Genomic DNA, 19,028 nt, shown 5'->3' on the forward strand with positions numbered 1-19,028 from the left:
TCCGACATCAAATATAGCACTAAAATATTCAATAATATAACAAATTTATTTTCTATATTTTCCATTAATTCCATTGTATACAATCCTATGAAATACGGTGAAATCCTATCCATCCCCTAAGGATTTCAAAATCCTATGTTTTCAAATTCAGACAGTCCAACAAACCAAACATGGGATTGGAATGGATTTGAAATCCAAATCCCCCCAAATCCATTTCATTTCTGCAAACCAAAGCTAAGAACCTGTTTGGTTTAACGAGATGATTTTTAGGGATTTGGATTTCGTGAAAGGATTTGTAATATTTGGTGCGTTTGATTTGTAGAATTTAGAATGTAATCCAGTTTTTCTAAATACTTGCTATTTCTATAAATAATTTGTCTGTCTCGAGGCGATAGAGAGATTATGGCAAAATGGATGAAAGAGCCGGGTAGAGATAGACACGGGAATGGGTCCCGTCCCATCGGGGAACTCGATCCACCCGCCCCGGTCAGGGAAAGGGATTCCCCGCTAAATCGGGGATGGGGACAGGGATCGTATGCCCTGACCTGTCCCGTACCCATTATATATATTAATTAAGAAATTATATATATATATATATATATATATTATTTATTTCAACTAAAACGGTAATTCATAGTTTCCTATTTTTCAATTAGGTTTATAATCTAATATTGTTGTTTTTTTGGATGTTAATATGTAATATTTCATATGTCAAGTCAAAATACAATTACTCGATATGATTTTATATTACTTAATATCTTTTGGTACATGTGACTTTAAGTTTTTTTGGATTAATTTTTTTTTGTTATAGGTTATTAATTCTTATATGATGTTGTGGTTTTTTTCGTATTAAGTTAAATTAAATTCATTTTGGTTTAAGTTTATTGAAATTGTTTGAGATTTAAACATGTATAGTTTCTTACATATTTAATTTAAAATAACTTACATAAACAACAAAAAATCTCTATTTCCCCTTTGGGGATCACCGTTCCCGGTTGGAGATGAGAATGTGATTATATTCTCCAACGGGAATGGAGACCGGAACAAGAATAGAAAATTGAGATCCCAGCCCCATTCTGCTAGATAGAGATGCAATGAAAACAATCAAAATCCATGAAATCTGGATTTGGAGGAAAATAAAATTTTTAAAAAAGCACTCGGATCATTAATTTGACCCGAAAACCCATCCAAAATCCCCAAAGCCTAAAATCGCCATGATTCCACCAATTTCAGGAAACATAACGCTCAAACCCTAACACGGCTCGATCTAAAACGGAGAAACCCTAACAGGTCGATCGATTTCTGCTATAAGTGCAAGTTGGACACCAGTCCCAGAAGCACTACCTCTTCGGAGATCGATTTTACTCGCTCGATTTGATTCAACTCAAATTCAAGGTACCAAATTTAAGAACTTCAAACAACATTTTGTATTTTTGTTGCTTTTCATTTGTTTGATTCAGGGTTCATGGACATCGATTGAGATTTGAATACTTGAATTGTTGATCTGTTTCCTTGTTTGAGTTTTTATATTGTTTCCAGTTTTGAATGTACTTGAATATTGTTGATCACTTGATTTGTTTCCACTTTCCAGTTATGAACATCGTATTATCATTTCCAGTTTTTAATTTTGCTACTGAATCATTTGTTTCATTGTTTAAGTTTCGAAAATTTGGGTTCTAGTATTGAATATTGTTCATGAATCATTTGTTTCGTAATACTTGAAATTTGAATATTTGGTTTCTATTTCTGAACATTGTTGTAAACCTGGAATGTTGGATGTTGCTGCCATTTGAATACTTGATTTCCAGTTTTGAATATTGTTTGAAACTGTACTTGTTTAGAGAAAATGAGTTTGATCCACTTTTGGAGAAAATCTATGGCTGCGTTTGGTACACTGGAAAAGAAAAGGGATCCCTGTTCTGCGTTTGACAGAAATTTTATGTGGATCAAATAGGAACAAAATGGAACCCTCCCATGGAACAAGCTGCCAAGCTGGAACAGACTTATGTTTTATCAATATAACCTTAAAATAGAACATAATTCTCTTCTAAAACATCAAACACGCCTTCCTCTTTACATTTTATTCATTCTTTAAATTTTATTTATTTTATTTTATTTTATACTCTTTAAACTTCCACTTTTGTTCTCAAAATATTATTTTATATGGTTTCTATATTTTGATTAATTTACGTAATTTATTAAATATTAATAGTAAAAAAATAATATAGAAAATGTATAAAATAAAAATTGGAAATGACATAAACCTTTTATTTTGGTCTCATTTTAATCTTCTTGACAAAAACTTTATAATGTTATATGTTATAAAAATATTTATTTTATTATAGTTTAATAAATGACATAATTAATCAAACCATATAAAATATATAAACAACTCATTTGGGGTAAATTGGTCATTTTATCTGTTCTATTATGTCTAGTTCTGTGTTACCAAACGTTGAACAATGTTCTGTCCTATTGTGTTCTATCATGTCTGGATACCGATTCTGTCCTGTTCTATCCTAACAAGCTGGAATTGCCGAGATGACGTTTGTTTGCAACATATTTGTCATGAGGGTACGGAAAGGAGAAGAGGCGTTAACATAACCTGCTTGCGCCATATCTTCTATGGTCGGAACATTGGGTCCTTTCCCAAAAACTTGAAGGATGTTGCTGAAACAGTTCTGTATAAAATTTGTATGCTATATGATGTTTGAGTCCCATTAGTATATTGTTAAAGGGACTGTGAAAATAATTGAACGGTATATCTCATCTGATGGCATTACGTGAAGGATTCTTTTGCTTTTTCCCCACATTCTGTTGCTTGGAGTTGTTTTTTGGGTTCCCTCTTTTGGTTGACATGCAATGCATTCATTTAATTGCAGTCTTGCAAAATCCCTAAAATTTACAACTTTGTGCTTATGTAGTGTAGATTGGTATATGCTAATCTGTAACATGAATGTGTGTACTGCATTTGCAGTTCCAGTCAGGGGGATGGTTGCATTCTCTTCTTTAGGGGTGTTTGAATGTGTATTTTCGAAGTGAAAAAAATCGGATAATCTTTTCTTGTAGGATATGTGGACCCCCTATTATTCTCTATCTAAAAGAGCCATGGAGAATCCTACATATATTTATAAATAGGTTCGATGGTTCGTGTCTAGCCTAGCCGATGTGGAACTTAAAACTCCCAAGGTGCTCTCAAGCATGGAGGCGAAAGAGTGTCTTGTCTTTAAGTGATGCTAGACCTTAACTTTGTTATCATGTTAGGATATGTGGAACCCTTTTGAATCTCTCTTTAAAAGAGTCTATAAGAGGGCAGGTACGTATGTGTGCATATATATGTGTGTGTGTATATATATATATATATATATATATATAGTTGGGTTCCGGTGTGAAGGAGAGTTAAGGTGAGAAGCGTAAGAAGGGATCTCCACCCTTGATGCACATTAGGATGAGATGCACTGGATCAATCCCCGTATCAAACGCGATTCATGGATGGGTTTGAGATTAAAGGTGATCAAAGGTCCAGATCCCTTCTCATGCTTCTCACATTAACTCTCCTTCTCACATGATCCTTCGCCTATATATATAGAGAGAGAGATAGATAGAGAGAGAGAGAGAGAGAGGTTTGATGGTGCACGTCTACTGGTGTGGGACTCCAAAACTTGTTTATTGAAGTTAAGGTTAATATTTAGACTAACAGAGGTTAGTTTTTATCTTCATTCCTCAAATTTGTATCCTTAAACCTGCTTCTGCATATTGAAATTTTGGTTAAGTTCTAGCTTATTTGTAATGTTTTGTTAGCTGTATGCTATATGGTTGTTCTTTCCCCATAAAGATCAACACAGCTTGTGTCTCAAAACATACTTGAATAAATGCATTTTTATTTTATCATTTACAACTTTTTCAAGAAACTTCATAACGTATCTATTCAAAGAATTTGAGCCAACTAGCAAGTCCGGAAGTAAAGCATCTAATCAATCTTGTCTTATGCTGTTTCAGACTACATTATTGCTAGTGTGAGATAACCTGATTTTGTGAAGATCAAATGAAACATATTGTGAAGATTATGACATTGTTGGTGGCCATAACTGCCGTATGGATAAGCCTATTACAGACTGCAATGATTCCACGGAGTCATACTTGGTTGGTAAGTCTCTTCATCTCGAGCTTATGGATTGATTTATAAGGGGCCGTTTGGTTTGTTTCAGGAAATGGGAATGCGGGGAAATGGAAATGGGATTGGGTTTCATTCCCCTAAATTTGTTGAGCATACGTCTATTTCATTACATCAAACCAGCCACCATTAATGATTTTCATTTCCATTCCCGCCCCCTGTAAACCCCAACCAAGCACCCCCTAAATCTCCAATTCTTGTATTTTAATTCAGGGTTCGTTTGGTAATGCCCCGGGTGGGACATGACAGAACAAAAACTTTGTCCCACATCTGGCACGATATTAGACTTGGACAATGCAGAACAGAGTGGGACGAAAATGCATTTCTTTTGTCCCACCAAAATAAGTTAGAACAAAGATATGAAGATGGACAAGATTGATAAATTACTAACTTACCATGTTAGTTTAAAACCCTAAAACCTTCCACAATTTTTCATCCGTCTACCTCAGTCTTGTCCGTCTTGTCCACTTTTGTCATGTCCAGTCCTGTCATACTTACATGGACGGACCTACCATGGTGGTTACGGTGGCACGTGCCACAATATTATTCCTCCGTTGAAGGGTAAAATAGTTTAGGTTCGTGAAAGGTGCAACCGTATTAATCTGTTGTGTGCCACCGTATGTATTTTGAAACTACAATGAGAACAAGTTTTATTTAGTAGAGTTGGTTTGCAAGGCTTTTATTCCACCCCAGACCCAAGTTCGAATCTTGCTAGTGTCATTTTCTTAGTCAAATAGTGCCACCGATTGAAAAAAAATTCCGTATATCTGTTTCTTATAGTCAAACGGTGCCACTGTTTGAAAATTTTTCCCTATAGTTTTTTCTTATAGTCAATTGGTGCCACCATTTGAAAAAAATTCTGGGTCCGTCTCTGCATACTTACCAAACGCACCCTGAAGAATCGTTATCAGCTAACGTTGCTTAATTTCTTCATTTGACAGCTGCCTCTGTACTTCATCGTGTCGCTAGGATGCTACGGTCTCTTCATGGTCGGGGTTGGTCTGATGCAATTTCCAACTTGTCCTCAAGAGGCAATCCTGTTACAGCAGGTTATTACATATCATTCTGCTGATAAACCATCTGAATTGAGTATTCATATTCTAAAAAACCTACATTCAACTATAACAAAATTTGAGATTCCAATATTAATTATAGGGAAAATTGCACCAAAATGGAACCAACTTTCACCTTATTCTTATTTTGGGGAACCAACTTTCAAAATCGTCATTTTGGGGTATCTATCAAACTTTTATTTAAGGGTCTGGTTCATTAGTTGAATAGGTAACAGGTAATTTAAGGGTCTCTATCAAACTTTTGGTTTGATTTGTCAAATTTGATTTAAACTTTAATATTGATACGGATTGGTTAGATATAAAAATCTTGAATGTGATATTTGATATTAATTTTTTATTGCATCAATTAATTTTTTTCTATTAAATTGATTTTTTATTGCATGAGTAAAAAACAATTTTTATTGTGGTAATTTTGGATTTTTTTTGAAAATATCTTCAATTTGATATCTGAATTTAAAAAAACCAAATTTGAAATGAAAAATAGATTTTATTGCATTAATTTTTGAAAAAAACGAATTTTAGTTATTTTTCTATAATTATTTTGCAAGTTGGTTCCCCAAAATAGGAATCAGGTGCAAGTTGGTTTCCCAAAATGACGATTTTTGAAAGTTGGTTCCCCAAAATAGGAATCAGGTGAAAGTTGGTTCCATTTTGGTGCAATTTTCCCTTAATTGTATAATATAAAATATTTTCGAAGTATATAATATCTATATACCCCAGAACTCGCATATACTTTTCACCGTTAGTGAGGCTTGAAATCGTAACCTCCAAGAAGGTTGGACTCTACCAGTGGTACCGATTAGCGAATGACCCTTTATTCGAATAAACTTCTTGTGGTTGAATTCGCAGGATGTAATTGAAGCCAAGGAATTCTTGAAACACAAAGGGGTAGATGTGGGTTCTGATTGACATCAAACGAAAAAACCGACATCTTCATTTCTCTGATTTTTTACCGACACCAACGATTGTTCGAAGATCTTTTGAGCTTCAACTTACTCACGCTCGTGGTTTGCTTTATACCCGTTGGTCTTTCGTATAGAAGTATGGCTGAATTTTGATTCGAGTTACGTTCTTAGTTACTATGCTACTTTTCTCACATGTCTTCACGGAAACAACCTCCCTGTGTAAATTATACTGTTTTATATGAATACATTTGTATATAAAGTCATGGATGATTTGTTCTCAGTTTTTGAATGAATCAGATGTCTTCTTTTTGTGTAAAGTCTTCATCACTTGTTACATTTTTCCGGTTTATCGTCAAATAGGCTTTTGATCCAGCAGTATCTAAGGAGTTGTTTATCTAAACACTTTCCCGGTAAGCAATTACTGGTAAAATTCAACACTATCACTTACTTACCGGATAAGATTTTATTCACTAAAACGCATTGTATGCAACAATTTAATCCTGGTAAGCACTAATCATAGTAAGAGTGGTCGCCCTCACTTACTGGGTAAGACTCGGTTCTTGCTTCGGCTCTTACCGGATAAGATTTTGTCCTTGTCATATTTATCCCGTAAAGTGATGTGACTTGGTAAGCGCTCACCTCTTCAGAAACTTTTCTTTTTTACATTTTGACCCCTTCGCAAATTAAGGTGTCAATTGCAAAAATAGTGATATTTTTGAAATTTGAAGAGAAAAATGGCCAAAAAAATGAATCCAAAGCCCAAAAATGACCATTTTTATTAATTTTTTTAATTATAAGAGTAAGCTTAATTTTGGTCCCTGTAGTTTAGTCAAATATTTGAAAGTGAGACTTAAACTTTGACAAATCTAGAAATTATTCTCGTAGTTTGCATATTGCTCTGAAAGTGGTCCTTGATCACTGACACTGGTAAAAACTATCTATTAAATTAGGGGTAATTTTGTCTTTTTTTGCCTTCTCTTATTTTTGGTTTTTCATTATACTTTATCTTTTGATTTTTTTTTCCTTTTTATTTCTATTATAACCATCAAACTATAGCTACGAACAATGTATTTAATTCTGATACAAATATAATATATATATATATATACACACAAATTGTATATAAACCGAAAAAAGAAAACCCTATCGTCTTCTCTAATGGGTCATATTTTGGCCATTTTTTTGGTACACCCGAACACAATGCACACCGGTTTGGAAGTATAGGAGGGATGTCTTGATGGTAATTATGACACCTCAAAAAGGGGGTAAATAAATAAATAAATACGAAAAGTAAAGGAAAATAAATAAAATTGGTTTTTATTTAACTGGACCATAAATGTGAAGAAAAATGTGAAAAAGGGTCAATTAATGAAAGTGAGAAGTGAAGAAAAGAACTTATGTTCAATTGGACTAAAAATAAAAGCAAATGTCAGATGGGGGGGTGAAACGTGTAAAATTGGCTAAAGTATTGAAACCAGGGGGTCGAATGTCATTTTCTAAAAGTGGTGAGTGTCAGATAGCAAATTTCTCATACATGAGGGACCTGTTATGATAAAATGACATACTTGATTTATTTTCAGAATTTTGAAATCGACAACTCATTTGAAGCTTCCTATTGATTCGAATTTTCAGCTATTAAGACAAAAAAATTCTGATATACGTAGACAACACTTTCCTCTACACTTATGTTTTGAAATCGGAGGTTGAATTTCGAGTTCGAAAAGCTCCGGTTATCGACGATTGGAGGTAAATACTCAACCAAATTTCAATTTATTCATATGGTTAGCTTCGTTTTTAAGTCATCTATCAAACCTTAATGGTCTTATGTCTCAATTTTAGTTTTGGAGGTCCTATTTTGAGTTTTTTTACTGATTTTCGAACCCAATATTTAAATGAGCAAATGAGACTCAATACTTGATAGTTTTCGTTGATTTTTGTTCCTATGGTTGAGGAAAATGATTTTCTAGAGTTTTAGAAAAGGAATAAGCAAAAACAGTCAAAAACTGAGGCCAATCGGTCTTGAAAACCAGCTGCCGACGAGTTTAGACGCAACGAAAGTTTTGGACGGACTTGGACGTTGGGCCAGCCGGTCTGGGCTGGTTGTTGGGCCAGCTTAGATGGGCCTTAATATATATATATATATATATATATATATATATATATATATATATAATAAGTCAATTTTGGGTTTAAGGGGGTTTTGGGATTGCTTATAAGGGAAAAAACTTATTGACTTATTTCGATATTACACCGGTAATAAGCATTTTGGAGTGTTTGGATAAACAACTTATACTGGTACCAAACCGGTGATAAGGAGTTTTTTAAAAAGTTAAAACATTTTAACTTATAATAAGTTGATAAGGACTTTTGTAAAAAAACATAAGTTGTTTCAAATAAGCAATTCTAAACACCCGTAAGTTGGTTAAGTTACAATTATTTGGATTATATTGATTAATAAATTAGTTTCTAAATTAATTAATATATTAATTCAAGTTAATATATTAATTTATTGTAGAATATTAATATTAATTAATTAATTTATAAGGAGAGATGTTTATAATAAATCATTAAATTATTTTTGATGATTTAATAATCGGATTAAGCATTGTAATTTGAGTTAAGTATTTGTTGGGATGCTTTAATTTAGAGAGATTGATTTATAAGATTTTAAAATGATTATTTTGACGTTTTAGGACGTCATCGAGTTTTAGACTTGGGATTTGACTAAAGTTAGTCGAGGTTGACCGAGTTGACCAACGGTTGACTTTTAACTCATTTGATCCATAAGTATTTTAATAATAAGGTTAGATGAGGATAATTGAGATATTAAGAGACTCGGTTTTTGGAGTTTGGCTTTAAGTCTGGTAAAGTTTGATCATAGTTGACTTTTGAAGAAATTAAGCCATTGGTTATGTATTATGGTACGAAATGTATAGTTCTTCGCTCAAGAGCTATCGGTAGCCCATCTATACGGACAGGTGAGTCTTCATGAGACTTACAGTAAGATGCATATCTACGTATAAATCTATTTTCTTATATGATTTGTATGGTTATGTGTACGTATGCACGATATTTCAGTTTACATACATGATACAATATATTTCCCATGTACATTATCTTATGATCAGTTGCATGCTATGTGTTTATTTTGTTTCAAATAACTCTAGCATTATATTTCATATGAAAGCTTTATGATCAGTTTTAACAGGTAAACATTTGATCAGTGAGTCATGCGACAAGTGACACGATTCCGTAATGGGTGTCAAGACAGGTGCAGGTCAGACAACCCATGGAATGCCAGTGACTAGAGGACTCGTGCCCGCCAGACAATTTATGCCAGACAATTTATGAGATATATTTTCTTTTAGTGTTGCATGTTTTTTTTAGAAAATGCATACTATTTGGTACAGAGTTTACAAGTTGATATGTGTGTTGTGAAGTGATTTTTATTCACGCAAACTATGAACTCATTGAGTTTTATAAGCTGACTATAGTATGCATCTCAGAGACATCAAGTTTCAGGTTGGACAAAGAAAAAAAGACACACATAGAGACTTGTCTAATCCAATTAAGTTCAATATTCATGTCCAAACATCTATGATAGATAAGTTTATAATGCAATCCAGTATGTGACGGGTTAGTTTTCGAGTTACACATTATTTTAAAGTCTTTAACTGTAAACAACCAAAAGTTTTAATTTAGCCATTATTTGGGAGTATTTATGGAGAATTTGTTGTAGATTACCTAACATATCTCATGGTAAAAATCAGGGTGTTACAGTAATGGAGGGTCATTTCTCTTGTACACCCACACATAACACGCATTTCGAGCCATTTCTATCTATGTGTATGTGTATAAAGAGGCAGAGGAGGGTTATCTCGAGATGAGTGAATCTTGCGAGTTCTTGAAGAAACAGTGGCCATTGATGAGTGGTTGGAAGATCCAATCATGTACGTTAACAACCATAATCAATCAGATTGAACGTAGACTAAGGTTTATCACCAGTGCAAGGAAAGCTTAGGCGGGGTTTATTCAGAAAGTTGGTTCAGGCGAAATGACTGTGACGGTGGCTACGACTGTAATGAAGGAGATGGTGGGTATCATGCAACTCTCTCTTTCTCTCTCTCGAAAAGAAAAAGTCAAGTGAAAAAGACAAAAAACTAAAATAGACAAAAAGAGAGAGCAAAAAAGACGCAATTACCCCTTACTTAACGGATAACTTTTAACAGAGTCAGTGACCGTAGACCACTTTCAGAGCAAAATGTAAACCATGAGCATAATTTCTAGACTTATCAAAATTCACGTCCCAGTTTCAAAGATTTCGCTAAACTATAGGGACCAAAATTGGAGTTTACTCAAATTATAATTATTTAAATAGAAATATTAACAATAAATCCTTCCCAATAAGGGAAACGTGTGCACGCCACACGTTCTCAGTCACCACCTATGGAACAAACGAATCTCGACCTGCCACGTGTCGTCAAAACCCAGCAATAGTCAACGATTCACCAGATGCGAACACGTGTAAATACCACTGAACATGCAAACTGCCACGACATCAAACAACTCTACCTTCTTTTTCACAGTCTTCATCCCTCTCCGTTTTTATTTATAAATCCACGGTGAAAAAAAAAGGTGGTTGCAAAAGAATGGCCGGAAACTGCGGTGGCGCCACCACAACCACCACCCCTCTCCTCCCAGACGTGGCGGCTTTAGAGAAGAATAGTGGCGGAGAAAGGCCGAAAGAGCCGTGGAAAGGAGAACTTGTGAAGAGCATCGTCTACGCCGGACTCGATGCCATCATCACTTCGTTTTCTCTCATCTCCTCCATTTCTGCCGGCCGGTTATCTTCCGGTGAGTTTCCGGTTGCTCCAAAAATGTGTATTTTACACCGTTCAATCTGAACGGTGTAAAAAGGTATGCACATTTTTACATACCCAGTTTTTTGGACTGTATAAAAATGTTACAATTTAATGCAGAAAATTGGGTTTATAAAATACTATAAATCGGTAAGGGTCTTTATAGACCGTTTTGTAGGACTTAGATTTATAAGATTAAATATATATATATATATATATATATATATATATTTGATTCATCTGGATATCCAAGTCGCTATGCGAACCGTTCAGAACGATCATGTGCTTTGCAGATAGTCTGGATTTACCGTATTTGAACCTTCATGGTTACAAGGGGATTTTTATTCCTTCTTGGATTTGAACATGAGACCTTATGGTACTTTTGATCTTTGCAGCTAAGCTCAAACCAATCAGGAACTAAAAATACATGCATCTTTTGACCCATTGTTTTCGGTTCTTACAGTTGACGTGTTGGTTCTGGGGTTTGCGAACTTGGTGGCGGATGGGATATCAATGGGGTTCGGAGACTATGTTTCTAGTAACACCGAGCGGGACGTGGCGGCAAAGGAGCGGATGGTGACGAAGTGGGAGGTCACGAACCGCCGAAGGAGCCAAGAACAATCGTTACTCCAGCGGTATCAAGCTCTTGGGATGAACACCCAAGATGCAACCATGGTATATACATACATATATATATACACATATATAGACTTGGGATCAGACATGACTGTTTTCGTGAGACACGAGAGACGATTTTTACACTTAAAACTTCACAGCAAAACACGGAGAAAATAATCTTCACAGTGTTTTTGGTATGAAAGGTTTTTTTACCTTCACAGCAAAAACACTGTCACGGTAAAGAAGATATTTTAGAACTTTGTTATATTAAGTAGGAAAATTTGGAACTGTGTTATATTGCATTCGGCATTCAGACAAATTACAAATTCCGTTGCATAAGTTACTCGTTTGGCCTAAATCCGTTTTGAAATGTCACCAAACCCGCCCGTTTTGTCATCTACACGTTTCGACTTCGTTTACAATTACTTACAAAAATGGTCCTCTTTTTCCAAGGTCGTGAACATCTTCGCAAAGTATGGCGACATAATGGTGGACGAGAAGATGGTCCAAAACGGAATCCTATCGCCAGACGACGGCGAGAAGCCGTGGAAGAAAGGTTTGATAACGTTCGGAGCCTTTCTGGTGTTCGGTAGCTTTCCGATCCTTGCATTCATCATTCTGATCCCGTTCACACGCAACGACACTCACAAATTCATTGGCGCCTGTATTCTGTCGGCGCTGGCCTTGGCAATCCTCGGGATTGCCAAGGCCAAGATCGCCGGCCAAAATTACTGGGTGTCGGTCGGTGGGACCCTCTTTAATGGTGCACTTGCTGGGTTTGCAGCTTATGGGATTGGGTGGTTACTTAGGGATGTGGCTGGCTTAGAAGATTAGATGTAAAGCCTCTTTTTTAGGTTCCAATGAAAGGTGAAAGTGTAATTTTACCAAATTGGCCCTAGCTTCAAACAATGTAATTTACTAAATTGCCCCTAATTTTTGGTCTTGTTGGGTATGATTGCAAAAGCAAAGGTCTGAATTTGATTCTTAGCTCAACAAAAGAAGCTAAGTGGCTGTTTACCAAGAAGCTAGGTGGCTGTTTACCAAAAAATTTATTAAGTCATGTATGGATAAATTTGTTTGTTTAGATAAATTGATGGTGGTGTTTATTTTTTTTATCTGAACCAACAGTCTGAATAACATAAATGATCAATTTACCTCTTAATATTAATTATTTGAACATCAAAACAAAAAATCATAAATAGGCCGATGATGAGGTGCCTCATATGGGAAGGATGCGGTGCTTTAAATAAGAGATAGATATGTCATTTTTATGGATAACGCACTATTTCTGTCTGTGCGATTAAGCGATGTTTTGTGCGAATAAGCCGTAAGTAAACACCCAAAATGAACTGTAAGAATAAGCCAGATAGATCAATAAGCTTAAGTAAGCCGCAAGTAAACAACCTTTTATACAACTTATATTCTGAGTTAACGATTTGGATTAAAATAAACTTTATTGGAACTCTGTGGTATTGTAGGAGCTTTTAGGGGGTGTTTGTGATTGTTTATTTGAAACAATTTATATTTTTCTACAAAAACTCTTATTAAATAATATGTTAGAATGATTTAACTTATTCAAAAACTTTTTATTACCAGTTTGACACCGATATAAGTTGTTTATCTAAACACTCAAAAATGCTTATTACCACCAACACCTCCTTAGTCTCTTTTTTAATTATAACCTTTATTAATATTTATTGTTATTTATTATTATTATTATTATTATTATTAATAAATAAATGTTAATTATTAATACAATAAACTATAATTATTAATAAAATAAAAATTAACTAGTTATTACTTCAAAATAGAAGGTTAACTAGTTATCGATAAATATTAATTATAGTAATCAATATTAATTAACTTTAACTTTAAATTAATATTAATTATTATTTATTTTGAATTATTGTAATCATATTAATGATTTATTATTATTAATTTTTAATTGTTAGTTTTGTTACTTGATGTATTAAGTTATCAAAAATCAAATATTATGATTTTAAAAATGTTTTCATATAAGTTAATATAAAATAAATTTATATTCATTTTTTTAATATTCCTTTTTTTTATTAACCTGGATATCCAACCCGCTATGCGAGCGACTAATCTCAGGGCAATCACCTGCTTTGCAGATAGCCCAAAGTCACCGCATTTAAACCTCCGTGACCATAAGAGAATTTTTATTTCTCTTTGAATTTGAACCTGAGACATCATGTTACTTTTGACCTTTAAAGTCAAATTCAGACCAATCAGACACCACCCTTGTGATTAAATTCTTTAATATTCTTTTTGATCATTTTACATGTTTTTCAGTTACTTTTTGTTAAGCATCATTTGTTCATTAGCTATCAACTAGTTTATCAGTTACCAATTAGTTTATTGTTGTAAAATTACTAAATTACCCACAAATAATTACCACAATATTGGACTTGATAATCTTTGAGATTTGAGATATTATTTGTTAAATGGTTCATGAAACTTTTGAAGAATGCAGACAAAGAAAATGCTTAAAAGGAAAATTACGAAGTTACCCCTTTAACCAACAATCATTATATTATTAGTTTATTGTAATGTTCTATTTAATAAATGATTTGAAATATTTTATTATGTTTATTTGTAGTTGGAGTGTTATGGAGCCTAATCAAATTAGAACCAATTAGTTTGTGATAACCGTGAGGTCTAATCTCAACCACAAATCAATAGATAAATTAATAAATTTATAATTTTGGTAATTTTGAACTAAAATTTTATTGTAAGAATATTTTAGGTATTTTAAAACTCTCATTTCTTCTCCCTCCATCCTCCGGTGATACCACAGTGGTATCACAATGCATCTTGTATGTGCTTATGTATCACATTGAGGTCTTTTTATGGTCTATCGGAGATATAACACAGTGGTATCACAATGCATCTTATATGTGCTCGAGTATCACACTATGTCTTTTGTTTAACAAAATCACTATTTTTAGGTATCACAGTGGTATCACTGGAAGAAGGTGGGCGGGAGGACGGAGGACAGAGAGAGAGAAGAGAAGGGAGGAGAGAAAATATCTAAAATGTTATCGCATTAAAATTTTAATTCAAAATTACAAAAATTATAAATTTTCTAATTTATCTATTGATTTGCGGTTGAAATTGGATCTCACGGTTATCACAAACTAGTCAGTTCTCCCTTAAATGAACCATGTAGCGTTACACTTGATAAATAGTTTGAAGTATGTTGAATTATTCACTTATTGCCCAAAGCATTTTAGGAAAAAATTAAGATAAAAATGATATGACAAAATTACCCCTGTCAAAGGAATTTGACTTATTGTTCAAATATGTACAGGTATTTGATTAGATTAAAGAATTAGCTTCAAACAATGTAATTTACTAAATTGCCCCTATAATTTTTGGTCTTGTTGGGTATGATTGCAAAAGCAAAGGTCTAAATTTGATTTTTAGCTCATCATAAGAAGCGCTGTTTACCAATTTTGTATGAATAAATTTGTCTGTTTAGATAAACAAGTGTTGTTTATTTTTTTATTTGATCCAACAGTCTGAATAACATAAATGACCGATTTATCTCTCAATATTAATTATTTGAACATCAAAAACAAAAAATCATAAAGAGACCGATGATGGGGTGTCTCATATGGAAAGGAGGCGGCGTTTTAAATAAGAGATAAGGGTGTCATTTTTATGGCTGAATGAGGATGACACACCATTTCTGTCTGTTGCGGTTATGCCATGTTCTGTGCGAATAAGTCGTAAGTAAATACGAATAAGCCAGATAGACCAATAAACATAATTAAGCCACAAGTAAACAACCCCTAACTTATATTTTGAGTAAACGATTTGGATAGGAGCTTTTAGGGGGTGTTTGGGAATGCTTATTTGAAACTGACTTATGTTTTTTCTACAAAAATCTTTATTAATTTATTATAAGTTAGAAAAGTTTAACTTCTTCAAAAACTTCTTATTACCGATTTGACACCATTATAAATTGTTTATCTAAACACTCAAGAATGCTTATTACCAATGCAAACACCCCCTTGTCTCTTTTTTAGTTATAACCTTTATTAATATTTATTGTTATTTATTAATAATAATAATAATAAATAAATAAATGTTAATTATTAATGCAATAAACTATAAGTATTAATAAAATAAAAACTAACTNTTCTGTTAGAATTTAATGATTATATTAATTATATTTTAGATTTTTTATATTTAAAATGAGATGTTTATCCTGTATTTGATTGTGTTTATCTGCAATTAGACACGAATTCAGATATGGGATGAAATCGGATAGGGATGAACGAGTTTAAAAGTTTTTAAGAGTTTTAAGAGTTTTAAGAGTTTTAGCCAAATGCTTTATAAGATAGTATAGATATATAGGGCTGTAAACGAACCGAACGTTCAGCGAACCGTTCGTGAACCGTTCGGCGGGAAGTTCATTTATGTTCGTTTATTTAATAAATGAACGAACATGAACAAATGTTTTTGTTCGTTTAGTTAAACGAACGAACATGAACAAGAGTCTCGTTCGTTCATTAACGTTCGTTTATATTCGTTCGTTTATGTTCGTTTATATATTAAATTTAATATATAATCTTTTATTTATTTACTTTGAAATCAAATAATATTTATTTATGTTCGTTTATGTTCGTTCGTTTAGCATGTTAACGAACGAACATAAACGAACACGAACACACCTTATTTTTAAACGAATGAACACGAACACAAAGATTTCCGTTTGTTTACCGTTCGTGTTCGTTCGTTTGTTCGGTTAAGTTAAACGAACGAACATGAACAAGCCTCCGTTCGTGTTCGTTCGGTTTGTTTACAGCCCTATATATATATATATATATATATATATATACAATATTTTTTCAACTATTACTTAATAGTCAATAACATTAAACGAATGCGTAAGGATCCTCGTTTGCATAAATAATTTCCATTAATCTGAAAGTAGGCTTTACGCAAATGCTAAGATATTTACATAAACGCTGACTAAAATGAAATTATAGTAATTAATAGTAATTAATTAACTAGTTATTGCTTCAAAATAGAACGTTAACTAGTTATCAATAAATATTAATTATAGTAATTAATATTAATTAACTTTAACTTTAAATTAATATTAATTATTATTTATTTTGAATTATTGTAATCATATTAGTGATTTTTATTATTATTTTTTAATTGTTAATATTGTTACTTGATATATTAAGTTATCAAAAATCAAATATAATGATTTTAAAAATGTTTTTATATAAGCACTTTTGAGTGTTTGGATAAACAACTTATACCGGTGCCAAACCGGTAATAAGGAGTTTTTGAAGAAGTTAAACTCTTCTGACTTGTAATAAGTTGATAAGTGCTTTTATAGAAAAACATAAGTTGTTTCAAATAAGCAATCCCAAACACCCCCTAAGTATATTTTAGAAAAAATGTTTTATTTAATTAATAATTATATTTTTTGAAAAATTATTAATTAATAAGATACTTGATGTTTATTAACTTTATTTATATTATATAATAATTATTTAAAGTCATAAACTAATATTGATTTTCTCTAAAAGTTGTTTTAACAAATTAAAATTTTATAATATATATAATTAATCTAGAATTATTTTAATTAATATATTATATTATTTAATTTTTTTATCTTGTTTGTATTACTTAATATATTATATTTTTAAAGATTTGTTTTAGTTATATTATACAAAGTTGTAACTGACTAATTTTTTAAAATATTCTTTTTGATCATTTTACATGTTTTTCAGTTAGTTTTTGTAAGCATCGTTTGTTCATTAGCTATCAACTAGTTTATCAGTTACCAACTAATTTATTGTTGTAAAATTACTAAATTACCCACAAATAATTACCACACTATTGGACTTGATAATCTTTGAGATTTGAGATATTATTTGTTAAATGGTTAATGAAACTTTTGAGGAATGCAGACAAAGAAAATGCTTAAAAGGAAAATTATGAAATTACCCCTTTTAACCAACAATCATTATATTATTAGTTTATTGTAATGTTCTATTTAATAAATGATTTGAAATATTTTATTATGTTTATTTGTAGTTGTTGTGCTATGGGGCCTAATCAAATGAGAACCAATTAGTGTGTGTTAATCGTGAGGTCTAATCTCAATCACAAATCAATAGATAAATTATGAAATTTATAATTTTGGTATTTTTGAATTAAAATTTTAATGTAAGAACATTTTAGGTATTTTAAAGCTCTCATATCTTCTCTCTTTTCTCTTCTCTTTCCGTCCTCCGGTGATACCACAGTGTTATCACAATGCATTCTTCAAAAGTTTCAAACATTAACCAGTTGGATTTTAACCTCGCCCAAATAAGTCATCGACAGACCTAACATTCGGACATTAACCAATCCTCAATTTGAAATCCATAATTGAATCAAGTCTGTAACTAGTACTTGAAGGCCCTATTCCTCTAGGTTCGATTCTTGAACCTTTTGTGCATATCTGTAAAGGGCATTAGTCAAACCAAAAGGGCGGTGCCTGATTGGTTTGATCTTGACTTCAAAGGTCAAAAGTGTCTGGAGATCCCTGGTTCAAATCAAAGGAGGAACAAAAATCCCCTTGTGTCCACAGAGATCCAAAATCGGTGACTCCGGTCGTCCTGGGATTAGTCGGCTTGCATAGCAGGTTGGATATTCTGGTTAATAAAAAAAGGGCATTAGTCATTTTTTTTTCATTACCACTTGCCAACGCTCCTCAACCAGCTTGCCAACACATCCACACGATTCCCGTTTACCATTTGTGCCAAGTGCACGATACGTTCGATATTTTATAAACAAATAACGCCTCATACTCGACCTATCATACAAAACCTAAGTGTAATTTAGACAATTATTTAGTGATTAAATATCTTAATTTAAACTATGTGTTTAAATCAACATCAAGGTGTATATGTTACTATAAATTAATTTTATTTATTGAAAATAATTGTGAAATTTAATTAATATTAATTATTAAAATAAATACATACTTTTTTTACCAACATTTAGGGGCTGTTTGTTTTTCAAAAAAAATCACTTTATACCTCTTATGTCTGAATCGGTCAGACCTTGAGGTATTAAGTGCGTTTGTTTTTTCTTTCAATTAAGAGCTGAATTTGTCTCATTTTGTCTGAATCGGTTAGATGTAAATTAAACTCTGAAAACCTCTTATTTTGATTTCCCCTACCTCGTCGCTCTTACCTCTCCATCGCCGCCCCGGTGCACTCTCAAGCCCTCGATTTCTCTTGCTCTTGATCGATCTCTCTCACGCAATCAATCTCACAGACCTAAGAGGGCCAAAGTCTTGGATCTGCACAAGCACAACCAGAGGAGAAGCTGCCGCCATTAGAGGTATACTCCATTGTAGTTT

General features: G+C 32.7%; 2 protein-coding genes across 2 annotated transcripts; both read left to right on the forward strand.

The window, feature by feature from the left end:
* The first annotated feature begins 1,072 nt into the window (after positions 1-1,072).
* LOC112526707 (dolichol-phosphate mannose synthase subunit 3) lies at positions 1,073-6,469 on the forward strand. The gene is made up of 4 exons (XM_025137100.1): positions 1,073-1,395; positions 4,000-4,147; positions 5,116-5,223; positions 6,097-6,469. Exons 2-4 carry the CDS (start codon positions 4,046-4,048, stop codon positions 6,154-6,156), a joined length of 270 nt encoding a protein of 89 aa, XP_024992868.1. The 5' UTR covers positions 1,073-1,395; positions 4,000-4,045; the 3' UTR covers positions 6,157-6,469.
* Positions 6,470-10,801: 4,332 nt separating this feature from the next.
* Positions 10,802-12,633, forward strand: LOC112526432 (membrane protein of ER body 1-like). The gene is made up of 3 exons (XM_025136715.1): positions 10,802-11,006; positions 11,475-11,686; positions 12,083-12,633. The coding sequence occupies exons 1-3, from the start codon at positions 10,802-10,804 to the stop codon at positions 12,461-12,463; spliced, it is 798 nt and encodes a 265-aa protein (XP_024992483.1). The 3' UTR covers positions 12,464-12,633.
* Positions 12,634-19,028: the final 6,395 nt, after the last annotated feature.

This window comes from Cynara cardunculus, assembly GCF_001531365.2.
Source record: "Cynara cardunculus var. scolymus isolate 2C chromosome LG 14, CcrdV1, whole genome shotgun sequence".
Classification (NCBI taxonomy): domain Eukaryota; kingdom Viridiplantae; phylum Streptophyta; class Magnoliopsida; order Asterales; family Asteraceae; genus Cynara; species Cynara cardunculus.

What these genes read in the sequence shown, in the direction of transcription:
- LOC112526707 (XM_025137100.1), top strand. Translation starts at nt 4,046, where the DNA reads ATGAAACATATTGTGAAGATTATGACATTGTTGGTGGCCATAACTGCC. An exon ending in CACGGAGTCATACTTGGTTG is followed by an intron (nt 4,148 to 5,115) that starts GTAAGTCTCTTC and finishes TTCATTTGACAG; the next exon opens with CTGCCTCTGTACTTCATCGT. An exon ending in AGGCAATCCTGTTACAGCAG is followed by an intron (nt 5,224 to 6,096) that starts GTTATTACATAT and finishes TTGAATTCGCAG; the next exon opens with GATGTAATTGAAGCCAAGGA.
- LOC112526432 (XM_025136715.1), top strand. Translation starts at nt 10,802, where the DNA reads ATGGCCGGAAACTGCGGTGGCGCCACCACAACCACCACCCCTCTCCTC. An exon ending in TGCCGGCCGGTTATCTTCCG is followed by an intron (nt 11,007 to 11,474) that starts GTGAGTTTCCGG and finishes CGGTTCTTACAG; the next exon opens with TTGACGTGTTGGTTCTGGGG. An exon ending in ACACCCAAGATGCAACCATG is followed by an intron (nt 11,687 to 12,082) that starts GTATATACATAC and finishes TCTTTTTCCAAG; the next exon opens with GTCGTGAACATCTTCGCAAA.